We start from the raw sequence: 22,197 nt of genomic DNA, 5'->3' as shown, positions 1-22,197 counted from the left end.
TTAAACCTGTTCCAGCCTGTCCCGCTCTCTGTGATCACCTATACTGCGTTTTAATGTCGCCAAACTCACAATATAGTTGTTCTCATTCGCATATATTTCTGTTGTTGAGTATAAAATTCGATCACGACTCATAAATACTACAGGATATGTCGACCAGCAGTCATACCAAACTGTTGCAGCTGCAGATAAAATCATAAAAGAAAATAAACAAAATACAGGTTAATGACAGCAGCTGTCAGATTTTAAAATAAGTAATAAGTGATTCTACAAGTCAGTTACAGCCACAAAACATCTGTTACCCCAAAATGCAATGCAGCTTGAAGCATAGATACATGTTTGTCACTAACCTGTACTTTTGTTTATTTTGTCTGATGGTGTCATGATCATAAAACCACTGATTTTATCTGCAGAAGCACCTTAGTATGACTGCTGGTCAAGATAGCCTAATACGTATAACCTGCGACTGAATTTCTAAATAGTTTGCTGACAAGACACAGAAAAATATGTAAATGAAAACAACTAACAGCTGCATTAAAACACAGTTTAGGTGATCACAGAAAGCAGGACGGGCCAGAACAGAAGTTTAACAGACAGTCTCGGCCTTCTTCGCCTAACACATGTCCCCTGGGGCGGGCTTCGTAAAATCCTGTTTTAAAAGGTGCATTTTTTAAAACACGAGTCACTATTTTTATTATGATTTACATCATTAAAGTTGATGGAGGGCCAGGTTTGGACCACGGGCCCAAATCTTAAAAGAAAAAAAGAGTGCCAAGCGACAGGCTGCAAATCTTTAAATGCTCTATGGGCAGAGCGCGCACACTAGAGACTAACTTCCTGTTAGCCTTCTGCTAACTTGAATGGGGATAAAATAATTTGATCGTGCAGCTCTTCTAGACTTTCCAAATGTTCCATATGGATCAAATTCTGATAGTGAAAGAAGTCATTTCACAGGGGTTATGTGATGCTCCAAACAATTTATCCACCATTTTACAGATGCGACAGTAGTAGCGACGGAGTAGACTACAGCAGAGCCTATGATGTAAGCACGTGTCAACAGTGTTTTTGTAATTACTCTCACTGCCAGATGGGGGAGACAAAAGTTCCGCACGCCAGCTTTAACTCCTCAGTAAGGTAACCAACTGTGTCATGCTGTTGTGTGGGAAACTACTTGCACTGTGTGCAACATGTAATCAGATCATGGTTGCAATTATTTTTACTGACTTCTTTATTAAAGGCCCAGCACACCCCAACAGATGTTAAATTGTCCAGTTTAAAGGTGGGCAAAATTATGCAGGGATGTACATGAAGTCACCGAATTCTTCAAACTAATTAAAAGGATTGTTGTATTTTGTATCCAACCCTATCAAGTGCAACTAAGTTAACAAGAGAGTCAGGGCGGATGTCAATCGTACACAGTCTGCACACCCAAACACACCTGAGAAGAGGTCTTATCGGCCAGAATAAGTGAAATCACCTGTGTGAGTGTACCATAGGTGAGCAGGGCCATTAAAACAATGTGAGTGTGTTTGGTTTAACTATGAACGGATACACCAGCTGCTCTTCTGTTTTATTTCTGACAAAGTAGATGTACAAGGAGTGTTTGCTGTAGCATTAAACCACACTTGCTGCTACCACCAGTGACCATGTGTGTCAACAAATCAACCAGGGCTGAAATCTGAAGGATTACAACTTTACTTCTTAACAAGCCTTAAAAACTTCACCAACAATATTGAGCTGTAGCAACTGTAGCTAATGAATTATTAACAGGAAGTTTAACTAACAAAAGATGGTTTCCTTAAGTAAGAAACACCACTGTATCATTTTGATGTCTGGAAAGATACAGTAGAGTGGATTGTTTGACAACACTTTGACGCTCAGCTATTCATAATCATTGTGTAGAAATGTCAAGTATAGAATAGGTACTAAAGTAATATATAGTGATCACGTTTACAGTGATCAACCCCTTACATGGATCAAAAAGCTCAGGACAGCATCATTCATATACAAATGCTGTTTAAATTATTTGTTTATAGTAATCAAGAATCCTGCTTACAGTGTTCATTTTGGGTCTTTCATACATAACATATGGAAGAAAATTTTTAAAAACTACTGTAATTCTATTTTTTTTTACTTTACTCCCATGATACACATATGATTAGCACTTAGCAGCTGCGGCACCATTATTGCCCTGCGGTAACCTGTCTGATTCCGGCTGGCTATCTGAGGTTGGTGCTGCATGCACTTTGAAATCATGACGGGAAAAAGAGTCATTTTCTCTCAATGAAAAACATAGTTACCTTGAAACTGCCAAAAACAAGCCAAGGAGATGCAGCAGTGAAACTGCAGCGAGATGCAGAATCGAAACAAGTGTTTGAAACAGCTGCACTGTATTTTGAAACCAACAATAAAATTCAGTATAATAGCGAAGCTGTCCATTTCATTACTTTATATTCATGTAATGAATTAGATGGCAACCTGCATCAGAAATAAAGAAAAATGAAAATAAAATTGGTTATACTAATCTTCCACTTATACTGATGAATTTGACCTGGACAGATGTGATCACCATAAGCAGTACCACCGTATCTCTGAGCTAATACAATTTTTCTGTTTAGAACACAAGTCAACAAGAAGCAATGTATCATTGCATCCATTTTGTTTTCATGTATAGTATAATTCATTATACCTTATGTGGTTTAATATTAAGGAGACAACCATCACAGGACTGAAATTGGACACAATTTCACAATATTGGTCAGAAAAAAATGCTAATAAATATTTTCCTCAATTGATTGAGGCTCACTGGTGAATATCTTCAGCAGCCAGCTGTAGTGTTTGAGGTGTGTGAAGCCACTGGTCTACACTCTTTTCACTTGAAAATCAACTTTCAGAAATGTTAAACTAGCCCTTTTGCACTCATGTGTCACTCTCTTGTCTGCTCTGATTGCTGTTATATTATCACTCCATGATAATCATATTCATGCAAATTCATTCAAAACTTGTGCAAAGCATTAGCACAATGATGATGTAACTGCGATAACAAACAGGGAAGGTCTTATCTGCAAATGTAATAATCAAAATAATAATAATAAAACATGTCAATGTCTCAGTCAGTGTGTTTGTGCATGTATGTGTGTGTGTGTGTGTGTGTGTGTGTGTGTGTGTGTGTGTGTGTGTGTGTGTGTGTGAGACACTCACCAACCACCATGATGTTGAACTCAAAGCCAGCCTTCATGGTCTTGCGCCTCATCTGGTCCAGCACTGCCTCGATGCCTACGTAACCAAACAGGTCGCTGCCCTGGATGAAGCTCACCTGGAGGCCTGGCACAGACTGGCACACCTCCATCTTCACATCTGTCTGCAGATGCATCTCTTTCTTCATCTCTTCTTCCTCCATTCCTTTCTCCATCCCTTTCTCCTCCATCTCTGTATGAACCTCAACACAGTTCACCTCTTTTTCTTTTGTGGAATTTGGGGTATCGGTGCTGGCTGGTTGTCCTTCGCTCTTGCTCTCCTCTTCTTGCTCTTCTCCCATGATGCCTCTCTCTTTCTCCTCTCTCTCCTCCATCGGGGTGAGCAGGTCCGTGTCCAGCTCTCCAGCAGTTTCTGTGGGTGAAGAAAGAGATGCAGATCAGAGGCTTACTGTGAATTGATTTGGCTTTCTGGAAGTTTGTGTTTATATTTTTGGACTGAAGCGGCTGATAGCTGACATTCTGCAGTGGCAATCAATGTTTTCAATTTAACAGTTGAAAAATAAACTTGTCAGTGCTCTATGGTGGACAAATGATGTCTGAATGAAGAAATTGTTTCAAACTCCAGTATGTTTATTCTGTACACAATCAGAAATGTGCTAACAAAGATCAGGTGTAGTGGCTGTGCATCCTGTCATCACAGTGAGGTTGCCACGTCAAAGTCATGGTGCCTTTACAGGGACCAAAACCAAACCTGTGCTCACCGATTATATCTGGAAACCTGCAATATAATGGAGACTCTGCACTGAAGCACTGTGAGGATGGATAAACTGTTGTTCATCAAGACATTGTTCTAGCACATTTTATGCAATTCAAAAACTGTCATTTTTACATTTCTGTTTGTGTGCAGACAAAACAAACAAGTTACAGTGTGTTAATAAGTAAATGGACTGTACTTGTATAGTGCCTTTCTAGTCTTCTGACCACTTGAAGCGCTTTTACACTACGAATCACATTCACCCATTCACACACTGAATGGGTACAGGGGCTACCATACAACCTGCCCATCAGAGGAAATCTAATCATTCACACAATTTGTATCTCTCAAGTATCTCGACACATTGACATACGTCCTGGAGAAACAAGGAATCGAACCGCCAATCTTCCGATTAGTGGATGACCCACTCTACCTCCTGAGCCACAGCCGCCCCAGTGAGGTGAGTGTGACGTGTTTGTCACTTTCGACAGAGCCAGGCTAGCTGTTCCCCTCTGCTTCCAGTCTTTATGTTAAGCTAGGCTAACCACGTTCAAACTCCAGCTCTATACTGAACACACACACACACAAGACTGATATTGATCTTCTCATCTCACTCTCAGAAAGACAGCAAATGAGTGTCAAACACTACACAATTTCATGTTATAAACTCTACTATACATGGTGCAGAGATTTTCTTTTTAAACATGTGGTCATGTGCAGCCTTATATGGTGCACATGATAAAATGTAATTAGTTAAATGTAGACATTTCTATGAACAAATTTCCACATGTGTATACACAAATGAATTAGTAGTATTATAATTAGTATATAGTATAGTATATAGTATATTAGTATAAAACTATAGCTGGTTTCCAACGCTAACACAAGCATGTTCACACAAACACACACACACACTTTCCAAGACTTAACTGCCCACTGGAGTTTTTCTCTTCTCTTGTGTGTGTGTGTGTGTGTGTGTGTGTGTGTGTGTGTGTGTGTAGTCTGATCAGTACTGTAAGAGGATTGGATGACACTGACAATCCCCCTGAGAACTTGAAGCTGTGTGTGTGTGTGTGTGTGTGTGTGTGTGTGTGCGCGCACTCCCAAATACTCTTAAATACAAGTATGACATAGTCGTCTGAAGCCAGCATGACTTAAGCATGTTTGTGTGTATATGTGTGTACGTGTGTTTGTGTGCATGACTTAACAAGATGAACCATTTTATTAGGCCTTACTCTCACAACTTACTTTCACAACACACACACACACACACACACACACACACACACACACACACACAGGTGGTTAGTTAGTGTTAGTCCACATAATTTAATCAGCTATAAATATCCAACCGTACAACCATTGGAACAGAACTAATCCTCATGAGTCAGGACAGAGAAGGACAGGGTGAGGGACACAGACAAGTCTAGGTTTTTAAGCATCATTAAACCTTATACTCTACCAGAGCATCAATTGTTTTACTTTTAAAAAGAGAATGAATAATAATAATAATAAGATGAATAAAGCACAGGTGGAGTTTTTGTTGAATGGATTATGAGTTTTAACACATCCTAAAATCATCCAACACATTCTGGAACTATCTCTTTGTAGCTGTTTTTCACTATGAGGGTCAATCATGCTTGCATATATGTTAGTTGGTAGAGTGTTATGGATGGCGATTTGGATTTTAAGGTGTCATGTGACACTGGACACTGGATACATAATCTCACAGGGAGGATTTTAAGGCTAAATTGCAGTTAACAGTTAATATGTCTTCTGAGTATGTCTTCTGTGGCTCTGGAGGAGCTTTGTCAAATCATGAGAAAATAACCCTGATGATGTCATAGCAATGTCATCAGGGTTATCTCAGCTTGGTCAACACATTTCTAACAGAAAACCTGTGTTACAAACTGAAGGCATGGAGTTTCAAATACATTACGTTTACCAGGCAGGGGGGATTGAACAAAAAGATGCAGTTGGTTGCATTATGGGAAATGTAGGATCCAGTGTTTTTGGCGCTTGGCTCATTCTAGAAACTAAAAGTCAGAATAGCTCTGCCTCTGCTATGTTCATTTCGACCATTCTTTTTAAAAAAATCTGTCGCTTGTGTGTCTGCCATCTTTATAGCAATAGCAAATCACTGGAGTACCCCTTTAAATGCCCATGTATCATACACTTTGAGACATAATACCTGGACAGAACAATGACGTTTTGGCAGATATGGCTTTTTTATCATAGGAGTGCCTTGATGAATTCTCATAAAGGTATGTGTCATCAGCTACATTTTATTGCAGTTGATACTGCAATAAAAATAAATATTTAAAAAATAAATATTTAAAATGCACCGAGAAAATACAATTTACACATTGCAGTAATATTCTAGATGAATAATATGTTTATCTAATATAAATAGACAAGTTTGAATAATTGTTTCCGATTATAGCTTAGTTTTACTCATTTCCTATTTTTTTGTGTCTCATTTTTTTGTGATGTACTTTTAATGAAATGTGTGTTGTTAAACAAAATGTCATTGAAAATCATCATATCATGAAAAATGTAACATAATATTTTGGGCATATCTTTGGCTAATGTGATGGAATTTGATTAGCAGCTGGCACAATATGTAACTGTAGAGACATGGAGACGAAAGTAGGATGAAGAAAGAGGAGACAGAAAAATTTGAAGACAAAGTAACCAGTGGATACACACTCAAACTCCCACAGAGTGTGTGAGGAAAAGCAAACAGTGTATCGGGAGATAGATAGAAACTCAGGCAGCATTTACTCAGGGAGGCAAAAAAAAAAAAAAAGCAGACAAGAAAAGAAGGGAGAGAGAAGGAGAGGTATGATATGCAAAAAAGGTCCACAGTTATGTATGTAACACATCTGCTGCCATTGGTATAATCAATAATACATTTCATGTTTCAGCTTGTTGTTTTATAAATTGTATTTATTTAAAAAAGATTAAATAAGAGAGAGTGGACACATTTTCTTATTCACTCTGATGGAGCAAGTTTCTCCTCAGATTTGTGTCAGCAGCTGGAAGTAAATAGTTTGTTTGGAGGTTGATGGTTCTCAGTGGCGAACTGAAACTTCACAGGTAACCTTCCGTTAAACAGTGACATCATGATGTTTATGTTATCAGCAGCTAAGATGGCTGGTAGAGGGACAACCCACACAGATCATTATTGGCAGGACTGCAACAGTGACAGTAGCCAGCCCTACAAACGCATCTGTCCCTGACTGACTGACTGAGTGATGAAGTTACATCACTGGTTGGCCGAAGATAAGTATCCCAGAATGCATTTTGCACCAGCCGGCAGCAATGGTGCAGATTAAGCTGTTGTAATTTTCGTTGTAGGACTATTAATACGTAACTTTATTAAGTTTTTTTTTTTTTCAGGCCAGAAAGTAACCATTTACATTCCCAATATGTGGTCAGTTTATCCAAATAATGGCTGTTTGGAAATTTGCTGCAACGTTTTTGGAGATGTGAAGGGGCTGCTGGCTGGGTGAGACTGGATGTTGTGATCAATACAGTCATGTGATGCAGTTACATGATAATGTAACAGTACACTTTGAAACTTCTGACGAGAAAGAGAGTCATTTTCTCTCAATGAAAAACGTAGTTTCCATGACGCTTATGACAAACTGCTAAAAATGAGCCAACGCGATGCAGCAGCGAAACAAGCATTTGAAACAGCTGTACTGTATTTAGAAACAGTCAATATAATTCAGTAAATACCAAAGTTGTCAGTTTCATTACCTTATATTCATGTAATAAATATACAAATGTCAATTGGACTGTAATCTGCATGAGAAATAAGGAAAAAGAAAAAAAAAATCTGTTATAATAATCGTCCACTTGTAGTGATCTCTTTGACCTGAACAGACGTGATCACTATAAGTGGTTTCCTTTGTAGTTCCTAGTTTTGTTTATACTTAGCTCCACTTTTTCAATCTGGTTTAGCTTTACACATTAAAGTGGAGATTGAAGTCCTATTCCATGTTGTCCTTGCTATTTCTTTTACCATTCAAAACTGCAATGATCCAATTTCCTCAGAAGTATCAACAGTGAAAGTTTGAAAGTTTTTGATCCTGATAGGACTATGCTGACAAAAAGCAAAATCCATGTCCCATACAGCACGGTTACAGAGGGGGGAAGTGTTGTTTACTTCACAATACAACATGTTCTATCCTGTACTCTTCACTAACTAAACAATATGATGACAAAGATCAGATAATGACAAAGAGTCAGTTTACCCACAGGACCAGCAGCAACAGCCTCACCCACTGTGTTCTTTAGAGGTGCTAATGCTCTCATGAATATCTAAATATCAACTTGGGGAGTTAAGAGAGGGGGAGGCCATCAGCCATCACAGTGTTGAAACATTTGGGCTGTGAGAATGATTGTTAACAATTACCGTAATGATTACATTTGCCAAATGGTGCAAGGGCACAGTGGTGCAGTATATCCTCTGGCATCATGGGATCAGTTGATCAAGTGGAAAGCAGTGTGATATTGATTAAAACTTTCACTGCTGGTTATAATAGTAATGTCTTATACCCATTAAGACAATACTCCGACTCTGATAGAGAAATGGTCCCTATTCAAAAACATGATTTAAAGGTCTTACTGACATGGTTTAAAAACAATCAGGAGTGAGGCGTAACATGGAAGATACTCTGTTCCACCCATTACATCACATCATTCTGTTTCTGTCTGAATACTGCTTTGGTCAGACTGCCTGCTATGGCATGCCCAAGCCAAACTGAACTCTGCCATGGGTGAGATGAAATGAATTGTACAAATGGGTATAACAGTGCACTCTTTCAGCCAGCCTCTCCTCAAAGACATTCAGGTGCTAGACTTTGTTGTACACACGAAAAATGACCAAAGTAGTTGGGTGATCAAAGAAAAAAAGAGATCCTGTAAAATTATCCTAAAATGCCCATCCCAGGCATACCCATAGTAAACTGAGAGCTGTTCATGAACCATTTGGAATGCATGCATGGTTTTGGTCTCTTGTGAAAAGTAACACGCTGACGTTTTTCCCTCAACAGTCACAGTCATTGTAAGTGCTGGCATTGAGTAACAGAAGTTTGAACACACGGAAGTAGAAGGTTTTTATTTCCACCTGAATATTTTCATGCAAACAGATTCTGATGACCTATAGCTATGGGACTTATTAGCTGGAAAACACAATGGGACCACAGCATGGAGGCTTACTTAGTCCAAGTTCAAATTTAATAACATTATCCACTGAAAATGAATATTTTAAACATGTTTTTGTAAGGGTATGTCTAGGCGTTTTCCAAAAAAGGCCATTTAGAGACTCCAAATGACCCTTGCTTCAGAGTAACTGAAGCATAAACAAATTATAGTGCTTTGTTTCCTTCTTGAAACTAACTCGGTGCATATAAAAGAGTCAAAACAAGAAACACACAGCCAACTATTTGACCTCTTCCACTCCCCGAGGACGGCGGCCTCTGCAGGCAACATTACTGTCTTTCAGAGGCTGTAGCAGGCTCAAACCTACAGTGAAGATACTGGTGTCATATGAAACTAAGCGACCTAAGGAATCCATTGGTACCAACCATGCCATGCCAGCTTGTCGGGAAGGGGGCTTAATAATGCTCCAAAGTTAGGCTAAATTTTGGCAAGGGAAAAACTGGCACGACCATTTTCAAAAGGGTCCCTTGACCTCTCACCTCAAGACATCTGAATGAAAATGGGTTCTGTGGATACCCACGAGTCTCCCCTTTACCGTCATGCCCATTTTATGCTAATCCCATGCAGTTTTTTGCATGCAGTATACATGTTATTTGTGCCTATTCTACAATGGTGTATTTGAATATTTCTGCATACTGGGGTCCTAAACAGTCTTAGAATTGCATAAATTTGGTATGACTGGAAAGCTGAGACCAATTGTATTCATGTGTGATGATGTCAGTCCCCATAGTAGCCATTTCACTGTAGTGAGACCATTTTTTGAAACTTGCCCTCACTGTATAAAATGATCTATTGTGACCTCTAACATAATCGCAGTCTCACTGAACTTTACAACCACAAACTAGAGACCGAGGGCATTCAGAGAATTTATGGCTTTCCTTGGTATATTGACAATAAGGGGGTTTCTGAAGTATTTCCAGAACAGATGTGCTCACCACCTTGTCACCGAAAAATCCAATTCTTACAACAATCTCCAAATTTCAAAAGTTGTTTGATACCAAATCACAGCATGAATTTTTCTATGGTGTTCCCCAAAGTCTTGGTGTCTTCATGTGGTATTTTGGAGTGATTTTTGACCATTTTTTTAATCAATTATCTAATAGTCAAAAACGGCTAAATTTTGCGTCAAATCTGTGTAACAAATGGTATCAACCCAAAAATTGCTGCAACAACTTATGAGACATAACTGACTATGGGAATACCCATCATATACTTCCATCATTATGTTCTAAGCCTTTCTACACTCTAAACTTTCAAAATTTGAATAGGCACCTAACCAAAAGACAATGTTCATTAGAGATTTGTTACTAGAAAAACTTGACACACAGGTGCTGAATTGCATCTCAAATTAAGCTACAGCCACATAAATGGGAAGAATCTTGGGGTCCTTTTTGACAACATCTGGACTCAACTTAACCTTATTTGTATGTATTTATAGATTGGGTCCCTTTTTTTTCTTTTAAATTTTGCGGGGCTGAAACTGATAGTCACTTGTGGATGATATGTGTTGTTTTGTGCTTTTGTGTCCTCGATATGTGGCCAGGATGAAATTTTCTTACTTTACTTGTATTGCCCATGTAACAAGACCATTTTTGTCAGAGTTTTATCGATCGGTAGAGTACTATGAGACTTCATAGGTGAGTTGCCCCAATTCTGTAATTGTTTATTTTTTGGTGGTCTGACAGAGGCGAGTGCTGAAGTGTGCGTTAATGTCAGATTGTCTCCCAGGAAGGAAGTTACACAAATCATCATATGTGGCAAAGAACTTGAGTTTCAGATGCTGTCAGATAATTCAACAGGCACTTTGTTTGAAGCAGGCTGAGGGCTTTATTCAGACTCTCAACCATGACATGCCCAAGCCAAACCCGGCTCACTCAAGTCTTGTCAATGACATCTTATGGGTAAACCCACACTACCGCAACTCATTTCCCCCAAGGCATTTAAGTCCTGTTTAGCTTGACCTGACCGTCAGCATGAACTTCTGACACATGATGAGTCATGATTAGCAATAGCATATGTGTAGTTCCAAGGGGTGGAGCATTTGACTAAAATCCTAAAGAGACTAGAGTTTGGGATGAGGATTAAGTCTGAAGTAGACAAGATCAGACCTTGTCTGAACAGCTAGTACTAAGCTGACAGAAGTTCACAATGATTTGTTTTGCAGAGAACCTGCTAAGGTATGAAGCATGGATTTACATGTCTATAAGAATTGAGGGCCATGGCTTAGAGTGAAGTTCCCTGCTTCATCTGAACTCAAGCTGCACAAGTACATAACAGTCCAGTATCTTTATAACCAACTGTTACAGTTCATAAGTGTATGTTGTCAAAGGGTCTGTCCTCTGACAACAGACTTCCTCTTGCACATGAGTAGGAAGGAACCACACGCGCACACGCACTTTCCCATTTTAAGGGTTGCACAAGACAAACTGTCATCGTGTTTAGTGCTGACTTGAAAAAGTTTACAGTTAGCTATTACACATCTTGAGTCCTCCCAGCACAGATGACAGTTGACTGGACATTTTCAGAGATAATCATAATAATCCCTATAATGATCAGTGGAGAATATTGGCTTATAATTAGGTGCATCAAACACAATCAACGCCCACCATCAGCTCAGACTTTTGCAGTGATGATAACATGTGACTTGCAGAAATATAGTGTACAGTAAACTTTCTCAAAGTGTGACTACTTTGACCCAGACAAAGAAGAAACCAGATGGCTGATTTTATCTCTTAAGAGAAGTGGGGTTGTTGAACTATTTCTCTTTGGGAAAGCAGTAGCTTGACAGTTAATTCTAATTTATTTCAATCTACAGTAGGTCTCATTTTTGTGCTTTTGGTTATTGTTTCTTTAAGCTTTGATTCTATTGTACTCCCCAAATTAATTGCTGAGATCTGGGAACATGATGACCTCACTACAACTTAGTTAGATGAGGCAACAAACACGAGCAGTGAGGCCTTTTTACAGGTTGTAAACAACCCAGATCCAGATGATCTAAACCACTTTATTTGGTGAGGAAAACTGAAAGTGAGCACACCTGAACAGATGTTCATTATCCCATTGCGCAGGAAAACTGCACATAACAACAGTAAGTAGGATTTTTCCTTTACTTGTCTTAAATTGAAGTTTACTGAATATCATTGGCTTCTGGACTGTTGGTCAAAGTGTTAATTTTGTCAGCTATTTTTTTTATTTAGTCTTAGTCCTGTGTCAAATGTCCTTGTTACTTTTTATTATATTTAGTCAACCTCATTCTGTTTTTTTCTTTATTGGTCAAGTTTTAGTTGACTATCAGTTGGCCATTTTAGTCTTAAAAGAAGAATCAAAACTATTTTAGAATAGTTTTAGTCAATGAAAACTGTTGACATTTTAGTCTTTGTTAGCCATCAGATTATACTGAACATTTCAGTCAATCTAGTTAAGCCAAAACCATCATCTTTTGTCATTTTAGTCAAACTTATTTCACATAAGATTTTATCTTATTATCTGATGAAAAACACAGGTTGAAAGATTAAGAATGCAGCTTTGCAGAAAGTGTCTGGTCTGATGCTATCAATTTAAGGAATACATCCAGACATGGAACATGTTCTGATTTACATATTTATTTTGAACATCATTCAACAAATGGGGCCCAATACTCTTTTTCAAACTATTATAAAACAATAAGAGTTGTAAAGGCAATAAAATATTTTGAAACCAATTTTTTTGTTTGCCCAAAGTACAAACTTACCTTTCTGTTCTGAACAACAGAAACAGGAGTAGATAGCTTCATAAAATTGAAAAGAATACTGTCCACACACCAAGTGCAATCTGCTTGCATTAAATAAATAAATCTGAGCTTGATGTTTGCCCCATGGACTTAATAATGACATAAGGTTAACAAAATTGCTGTCTAGCAAGCTAGTTCACATGCATCAATATTAAAGGTTAAAGGCAAGGTTTGCTAGAATAACAACAACCATGATAAGGAAAGGTAACGTTATACACTGCTATTTTAATATATACAGCTCCTCCTCCATTTTGTGCATGTAACTACAGTCATTGGGCCTCATTCACAAACAGTGTGTATGCACTACTCTGTGCTTAAACCGTGCATACTAACATTTTAAGCACAAGTCCGGGATTAATTAATATGTTCTTACCTGACTTTGTTCTTACTCTGCGAACAAATTTAGAACTGCCTAAGATCATGCATACGCACGAATAATAAACGTCCCATGGTCTTAAAAAATGATATTGTCAATATTTATTCAATGTAAACAGTATAATATAACCACAATTATTTCAAAAATGATTGGGCCTAAATATACAACATTTAAAAGTGTGAAATTGCTAATAATACACTATTTATTAATTAATAAACTTAATAGCTAAGACGTTGTAATCCATAAATAATCATTATAAATGTAATGAAATTATTAATATATTAAAATTGCCCTGTTCCCACTTTTAGATGACACTAGCTTAATGTATATATCCCGAATTTCCATATTGGAATGTGCAGCATCAGATGTGGCTGTGATATATGCAGCTGGTTTACCAGCAGCCTGTTCAGTGTCCTCACAGCCTGACAGTTCAGTAGTGGTACAGGGAGGGATGCTCTGCTTTCACTACATCACAACCTCTTGTGCACAGAGATGAAACACCATGTGCACCCGGTGCTCCAGTCGAGATTTATTTAGATCAGTTCAGATCTACATATTTACCAACGTTTTATTTTGTTATGAACGTACTTTGTGGTAGTGGTGGAACAGGTATGCAGGCTGTATACAGGATTCACAATCAGGCTCCACATGGTTGTTCCAGTGACATGTTTACCAGCCAAACCTGCCTTTTCTGGCTTCTACTTCTGAAACTATTGTTTGCTAGCAGCAAAGTTTTTCTATATTTTTACCATCACAGCCCTCTTTGTAATGAGAGACAGCTCTCTCCGCTAGTGCACCGCTCCAACAGAGCTTTCCTTATATAGAGAAATGGGGGTGTGGTAATATGCACACACCTGTCAATTTAGAATGATTCTGATTCACTAACATGAGCATGGTGGTAAGAACAAAACTGGCCAATGTGCACGTGTCATGATTCCAACGGTAATTTTGTGTGCACACTTATTTTGTGCGCAAAGTAAGAACATTTCTACGCACATATTAGTGAATGAGACCGATTGTTTATTGAGCGCTGAGTGCTTCCAAACATGGGTGACATACACTCAACACTGCACCTGGACGCCTTCACTGTAGACACACAGACGGAGCACTTGCTAGTGCTGCTCTGCTAACATGCTCCATCTTCTCTTTTTTGTCAATGAAAATAAGAGATTTTGGCAAAGTTTTTATTTTTTTTAAACTATATTTTCATCAACAGTATTACATGTTGATAAAGTCACAGTGCTTAATGATGTCTCGTCATCGTCTTGTCTTAGTCATGGAAAAAAAGGTAGTTGACGAATATATGTAGTCATAGTTTTCAATAACAAAAATTAACATTAGGTCGAACAAAACAAGACATTTGATGATATCACTTTAGGCTCTAGGAAGTTGTGATGTGCATCTTTTAAAACTTTTTCTGATGTTTTGACTAAACAATTACTTGATTAATCAAGAAAAACATCTGCAAATTAATCAATAATGAAAATAAATTGTTAACAACAAGATAACTGTTTCTACTATATACTATGTTAAGGGAAAATATCTTAATAAAGAACCTTCCGCTTGATAGGTAGTACAGAAATTAAAGAAAAAAAGCTTAATATTTATACAATATATATTGTACAGTAACAGTACATTTGGAACATGTTACAAAGAGTTGGATATGGATAAGTGTGTGAGGCATATAAAAGGAAATGTGCTTGTATTCATACAGATACTACAGGGTTCAGATTGCCCATATGTGTTTTAAAACCTGTCAACAGACCATAAGTTATAGCAATTACTGAGTCTTAAAAGCCACAGTGCACCTCACTTTCAAACAACTTTAAGAATCCGTTTGATTCAACAGTTGGTAAGAATTCAGCCAAGGCCTAACAACCCCCTCCCCACCTCTCAACCCCCATTCTGACCGCCAAAGTGGACCAGTCCTGTCAGCTTTCATTGTTAGCTCAGGAGACTGAGCGTATCCCACTGATCCACGGGGGATGCAAGAAACAAAAAGAATATTCCTACCTTCTCTCATTCACAAAACCCACTTGTGTGACACCCTCGTTGGCAGTAAAAGGCTCTCTGAAAACACCAGGGTGGAAGAGCTCTCTCTGGTGTTTTTAACTTCTGTTTCTGCAAAGTTTGTCCGCCGCAACAGTGATGGTCCTGCACTCTCTTTCAGTATCTTTCCCTCTCTGACCGCCTCTCTCCCTTTCTCTCTCTCTCTCTGGTTCTCCCTGATGTCAGCAGGAGTGTGAGGAGTGGAGAGAGGGTGAGAGACCAAAAGAGAGACATGAAGAGAGAGCGAGAGAGAGAGAGAGAGAGGGAGGGGGTGTTGGTGGCTAAAAGCAGCACCAAGATCCATTCACATGCAAATGGACCAAGGAGCTTCCACTAATCCCTGAGAGGAGAAGGACTACGCCTCCCCTTCGCCTCCTCCTTCTTCCCCCTCTCCTCCGTCAGAATCATTTACCCTGCAGTGGCTGAGCTGTCAGTCAGTGTGGATGGAGGTGCAGGGCTGCAGCCAACACACTAGTGGCTCTGTAACTGACCTATAAAAGCAGTTAAAGAGACTTGCTGTTTGCACTCCCTACATTTAATGCTTCTTCTCTCTCTTTATCACTTCCTCTTCAAAATTTTGTTTGTGACTCTCAAACATTTTCAGTTTTGATTTGGTCGGTAAAATATCTCTGTCTCCTCTTACTATCAAGCTCAGAGTATAAAAATGTTAATAAGTTCATCTGGGTGTACAGTTGATGATTCAAGGACATTTTCCCCTGGGTTACCACTCTCAGGCTACATGCGGGCTGTCCTAACCATGTGTCTGGTGGAGAATGTTGGGGCTATTTGCAGGCAGAAAAGAGGAACTGCAGACACTACTCAGGGCTGAAAAAATGATTGCAAGCTCTTCTGCATGCTTACCCACGATAAATCGATTTCAATCTATCTTTGAATTAACATATTACATGTGTAAGTGTAACCAAAATTGAACATCAACCAAATATAAAGCAGTATGGGACAGTCATTTTTGTTAGATGACCATAATAATGGAAATCACAATAACCTATTTCATCACAATTTCTTATTCCTAAATTGATACGTAATTGCATCTATACACTGCTGCAACAGAGATGTTTTGTTCACTTGGAGTTGTTCAGTATGCAAATGTAGCTTCCTGTTCAGTCAACAGCCTGTTCAGTCAGTCAGCACTGTGAAAGTAGGTTCAAGAAAGTGAACGATTTAGCTCCTGCTGATCCTGCGGCTAACAGCCAGTTAACATTAATCCTATAACTGCAATGCAAATAAATGAACAAAAACTACAATATGTTACTTGTGATCCCTTCAGCAAGTTCTGGAGTTTCTTAGGATGCTTTCAGCCTTCTCAGTGTCGGAGGTTCAATCATTGTTTTTGGGAAACATTTCTTAGGCTTTAAGAAGATTCATAAGTTGGATTGATTTTACAATCATTTTAGCCTTGAATGCTTTTGGGAAATGCACCCTGATCACTCTCACACATGTGGTAGTGACAACATCGAGAAAGACATTATGGTCAGGTCATGTGACATGGTTTCTGCACTTGCAGAGAGAGACAGTTGGCTTTGGTATGGATGGCCCCTGAGCAGCACTTACGCACCACTGATGTGTGGTTTTGGGTGTGAAGTTGGGGTTACTTTAATCTTGAACTATTATTTTTGAGTGTGATGTATTCTGATAGAAAGAAAACAGATGGACATGTCTCTTTAGACACAGGAAGGCACAGTGACAGAGAGAAATCCGAAAGTGACAAGTAAGAGAAGTAAAATAGGGAAGTGTGAAATGAAAACGATTTCCGTTATTTTCACATCAACTGCTGCAAAACTATAGTCACCATCACACTCATAAAACATCTCATTTCCAATAAGTCTGGTGAGCTGTAAAAAACAAGAGGACAAATGTTTCTACCTCATTCACCCAAACTCACTGATTCATATTTCCAGCTAATTACCTCACTGCTCTGCAACAAACTGATCTGTCACATCTCACCTGATTACTCATCACTTAGCATTAGTGACTACAGGTTCTCACGTTCCCATTATGTACGGTAACTGTGGTCTAACTTAAGAAGCAACATAATACCATTGTACATCATACATCATACCAATCATTAGCTGTCACTGATGTGTTACAGTACAAACTGACAGTCTGACACGCAGTAATTCCATACATTTCTCTCTGTGTTATGACTGAACACAGCTCAAAAAATGATGCTGAGACACACTGAATTGGATTAATATCACAGGGGCATGAAATATTTACCCTGTTCCTCTGTAATTAAACTCATCCTGAAAAGCTGCACAGGAGTTGGTCCTGTATTCTGCCATGTGATATTATTAGTATATTATTAGTATTATTGCAGCATTTACCAATAATTAAGCAGGCAGTTGCAAACTGCTCAAATAGCACTTTCTGATTGCCTGTTGCACGCTGTTGTGTCATGTTTGAATCCTTCACATTGCAGATATTGCACAACTTTTTGGTCATTAGCAAATTCTACAGAAACCAAGACTCTTAAGATGATATATCATTGTACTTTTTTTTTTTTTTTTTTAGAAGATCTCACTTCTGCCATGTTCTTCAGAAACTAAATATGTTGATTGTGACCTTGACCTTGGGAACATGCTGTGATAAAAATTCTAAACTCAAGGTTCACTTGCGCACATAGCTGTCCCCAAAGCCTTCAGCAGGTGCTGAAGAAGGCTGTGGGATATGGTCAAAAGCTTTGGGAAAGTAAACTTTGAGTTTTAGAATTTTTATCACAGTATAAATACTGTATATTAAGTTTTTTATAATTTCATCCAATTTGCTAACATCATGTACACAGTGTTCTGTTGTAAACCCACTTTGAACAGAGTCTTTCTCTGGCAAGAAGGTTAATGTGGAAATCCTCACCAACACAATTTATCATGGATCAGGATCATTTTAAACTCAAGTTGAAACAGTTTGTCAGCGTGATCAGTCATGTAGTCATAAATGATCACTTTTTTATTCTATCACTGCATTGTTCTGTAGGTGCTTTCCTGTTCACTGGTGTGTATTTGTATGTAGGGATGAGTAACTAAACTAAAAACTAGCTCAGGCTATAAATGCTGTGTATGTGGCACTGGTCCATGCTACGTACCTAAAAACCATTAATATTATTAAAACATTCACAACATATTTACCCTCCCTTGACATGTTTAAAAATATGTTAAAATCAGTTTTTACAGGACAATGTTATTGCTTTTAACAAGTGCCATTATTTGCCATGAATGTCTTTAGCTCCTGACCGCTGTATGTTTTGTTTTGGTATGTTTTTTATGATGTTATTTGTCCTCATATGTACGTTTATATGAAATCTTTTTATTTTTTTCTGCTGCCATCTTGGGACTCACTTGCAGAAGAGATATTTTATCTCAATGGGACCTTTCTGGTTAAATAAAGGATAAAGAAATAAAAAATAAAACATTAAATAATAAGCATACACAACCACAGATTGACCATTTTAGCAGCCCAGCTGAGTTTCCGGGGTTGCTCTTCTCTTTTTTTAAATGAATGTTGGCGTTAACAAGCTACCATCTGTCAAGTGGTAGTCGTAGGAGTAGATTGAGGCTTTTTGTCCATATTCTCTATCTTCTGCCAACAGTTTGACCATGTTTGGCCATGTTTTCAGATCTTGTGTAATTAGTTGCTATGGACGGCTAACCACTTACATCTTACAAAGTTAAACTCAGTTTTATAATAGAATAATACAAATGAAATAAAATAGAATAATGAGAGTAACCAAAGCATTCAGCACATCCCCTACACCCCCCCCCACTCCCCCACCACACACACACACACCATTACCCAGCATTACCATGAAACCACAATTAAGACAAATTAATGCATACAGTAAATACCTCCTTAGCTGAACAATATTTGACATGTCAAAATATTTATTTTACAGTAAAAGCATTAAAAAGTAATAAAAATAAAAGCTCTTATTACATATGCATTACTCTAACTTCTCATAACGTTCTGTTAACACTACAGCTGAAAAATCAATATAGCGTATCCTGCCAGATGCCAACATGCTCACAGCTGACAAGCACGCAAACTAGTTTTCACATGTTCAGATCTGAAGTGCCAACCCAGAAACACTTTCATCACAGAGCAACAAGTGTCAGACCAGCAGCGTAAAGCAGAACATAAAAAGAACGTGGTTAATGTAATAGAGACGAGTGTGGTCAAGTTAAAAAACAGTTTAAAAGGGCTGACAACAGGAAGGAAAGAGTGGTTCTTTACCTGGTGTGGAGACAAAGCAGTCAGCAGTGACACACATATACAACTGGGCAGGATGTCATATCACTGCCTGTGTGTGTGTGCAGGGGCGTGGCACTGTGTATAAGTGTGTGTGTCAGAGAATGACACATTTCCTGGCCTCTGGGGAAATCTGTTTCCTGGTTAGATCTTCTGCAAGCTGTACAACTCTGTCTCATACATACTGTTTGATATACGTACTCCAATGACAATATTACCTAATATTATTATTGTATGACAGTTATAAGCTCACTTTGTGACACTGTGGCCATTCAGAGGCTGCAAATGACTAGCAGTGGGAAGAAAATCCAAATTCAGTTAAATTCAACAAATGAATACCAATAAAACCTCTTCATCTTCTTCCCCTTTTCCTTCAGAATAGATTATCTGACCACCTGGGAGCAACACTCTCCTTTTAGGTCTGGTTTGATCTCCACCAACTCCTAAGAAAAATATTAGTCTCTTCAGCTTCTAAATGCTTAACTATAGTTTCTAACTCTGTCTACTGTTTGGTGCTGAGCAGGTAGTGTACAGTGAGTTTATCAGAGCTTTTTCACTGAAAACAGCTGCTGCTGGAAACCAGCTTGATGAGTAGAGAGTATGTAGACTGGAAAACCAAAACAGAGAGCTGAAAGAGGCTCAAAAACTCAGTAGAGCTGAGGGGATTTGCAGTTAGTTACAATGTTTTGCGGGTGACACCTTTAACATTAACATATAATGATGATCCATTCGATCCGCTGTTGACAGAAAAACATTGATCAGTGCAGCTTTAAAGTTTGAATTCTCCAGACTTCAATCCTGGTTGATTTGGCGACACCTGTGGTTACTGGTTATATCTGCAGAACCTAGAGTTCCATTCCAGAGTTTATTGATTGCTGGGGGCAGCAAACATCCATTGAGCATCTACTCTGTCAGAAATGTAACAGAAGAAGAACATCTGGTGTATTTGTTTTCAGAGCAGCCAAACAAACTGCTGGCAGAGAGGATTCATTGTATCTGAGAAGACTACACAAGACAGTGAACTATGTTTTTCCACAAAGTAATACTGATGATCCAATGTTGTCTTCTGCATGATGTGAAATGTGAGCATGCACTGGCCTTCATCTCCTGCATCATCTCCTGTATCCCTTCTGGATAAACCATGACCTGAATGACTGAGAATCTTCACAGACATATTGTTATAAATTAATTACCGCACACACACTGAATGCTTGCTAAAAAAAAAAAATGACAGCCATTAATAATATCAAAAATGGGGTTTGAAATAATGAAAATCTTGATAACTTCAATCTCATTTTCAAACAAATCATGTATTGGGGAAATCTGATTATTGCCCACATTTATAAATGCTTCCATCAAAGTATTAGCTTGATCTTGTTATCAACAGTAATCTGATTGTAGTGTGTGTGCTTTTTAGACACTAACTATGTAGCTCCAGCAGCAGCTCCATACAGACACTTAATGTGAGACTGTAACTTTTGCTGAGCAGTGGCCATGGTGGCCACAATTAAGTTATAATTGTCAATGCTAAAACATAGTGTAATAGTAACAGTAGAGATCAGCAAATCATTGAATTCACTCAGTAATGTCTGTTACACATCGATGTAAACTTTGCTAATTGGTTAAAATTAGCCACCACAAGCTGCTGGTAATACCAGACAAGAACCCTTTTGAGGCAAATCCTCTGACATACTGAATTGGGTAGGGATATGTTGTTTTTTTTTTTTGTGCTTATGAATTCATTTCAGTTGTAAGAAGAAAATGGTGTTATTCCTTCTTTTGAACTTTACATAGTCTTGCATTAATATTCTTTCCATGTTGAAAATGTTGTAATCTGGTGGAACGTTCATTTAAATGAAGCAGCGCAAAGCCAGTTATTGGTATTTTGGTGGAAATTGGGGCTTTGAGAATAGATGTCTCAGAACTACGTCTGTTTCCGGTTCAATGATTTTATCTACAAGAGTACAGAGTTAATACCTGCAGCAAATGTGCAGCAATAACAGAATAATGCTTAAAATATAATTAACCATTTTAATGAAACATTCTCCAACCCAAAGATGCATTTAAATCAGCATGTGATTAAAGCAGGAACATCAGTAAATCAGTATGCATTGATCTATAAAGTAATATGACTGATTCTCACAGTATCTGTTGTCCACAGCTACTTAAACTGTGTGAGAAGTTTCTTCAGTTTGTTAAATTCCTGCAGCCTCTGACTTGAGAGGTACCACTGTGTTTATATTTGTCGTTTCTAATGTGTGATGGACTTTTTGTCAGTTATGTTTCTCCATGTCTCTTTGACTTTCTTTCCCCAGTGCTGCCTCTGCTGCAGTGATGAATATAAACACATGTCCAGTGTTAAGCCTGTTGGGCCTTTTTCTTCCCATAAATGACATAGAGTTGACTTAAGGCTCTCTCTGCTGGCTAACTGAACACTGAGAGGTGACAACATTCCTAAATCACCCACATTATACGATTCCCAGACACCTCACATTCCCATCCCACTCCTTCATCCCACACCAGATACAGTATGCAGCTGCTCCATTAACTTCCCATGGATGATCAC

At 38.4% G+C, this 22,197-nt stretch overlaps 1 protein-coding gene across 3 annotated transcripts in view; it reads right to left on the bottom strand.

The window, feature by feature from the left end:
* sept12 (septin 12) overlaps window positions 1-22,197 on the bottom strand; it is an 82,147-nt gene that overhangs the window by 18,818 nt on the left and 41,132 nt on the right. The window contains exons 1-2 of one of the 3 annotated variants that reach the window (XM_044331161.1): window positions 19,617-19,689; window positions 3,199-3,606 (exon numbers count right to left, since the gene is read on the bottom strand). In XM_044331161.1, coding sequence (XP_044187096.1) covers window positions 3,199-3,606; window positions 19,617-19,653 — 445 coding nt within the window. In that variant the 5' untranslated portion in view covers window positions 19,654-19,689. Of the gene's footprint in view, window positions 1-3,198; window positions 3,607-15,338; window positions 15,586-19,616; window positions 19,690-22,197 lie in introns of those variants that run through there. The other 2 variants (XM_044331162.1, XM_044331159.1) reach the window with 2 other exon arrangements.

Source organism: Thunnus albacares, chromosome 17, assembly GCF_914725855.1.
Source record: "Thunnus albacares chromosome 17, fThuAlb1.1, whole genome shotgun sequence".
Lineage (NCBI taxonomy): Eukaryota > Metazoa > Chordata > Actinopteri > Scombriformes > Scombridae > Thunnus > Thunnus albacares.
Note: the sequence above shows the minus strand (reverse complement) of the source record. Positions and strands in the feature narration are given on the sequence as shown.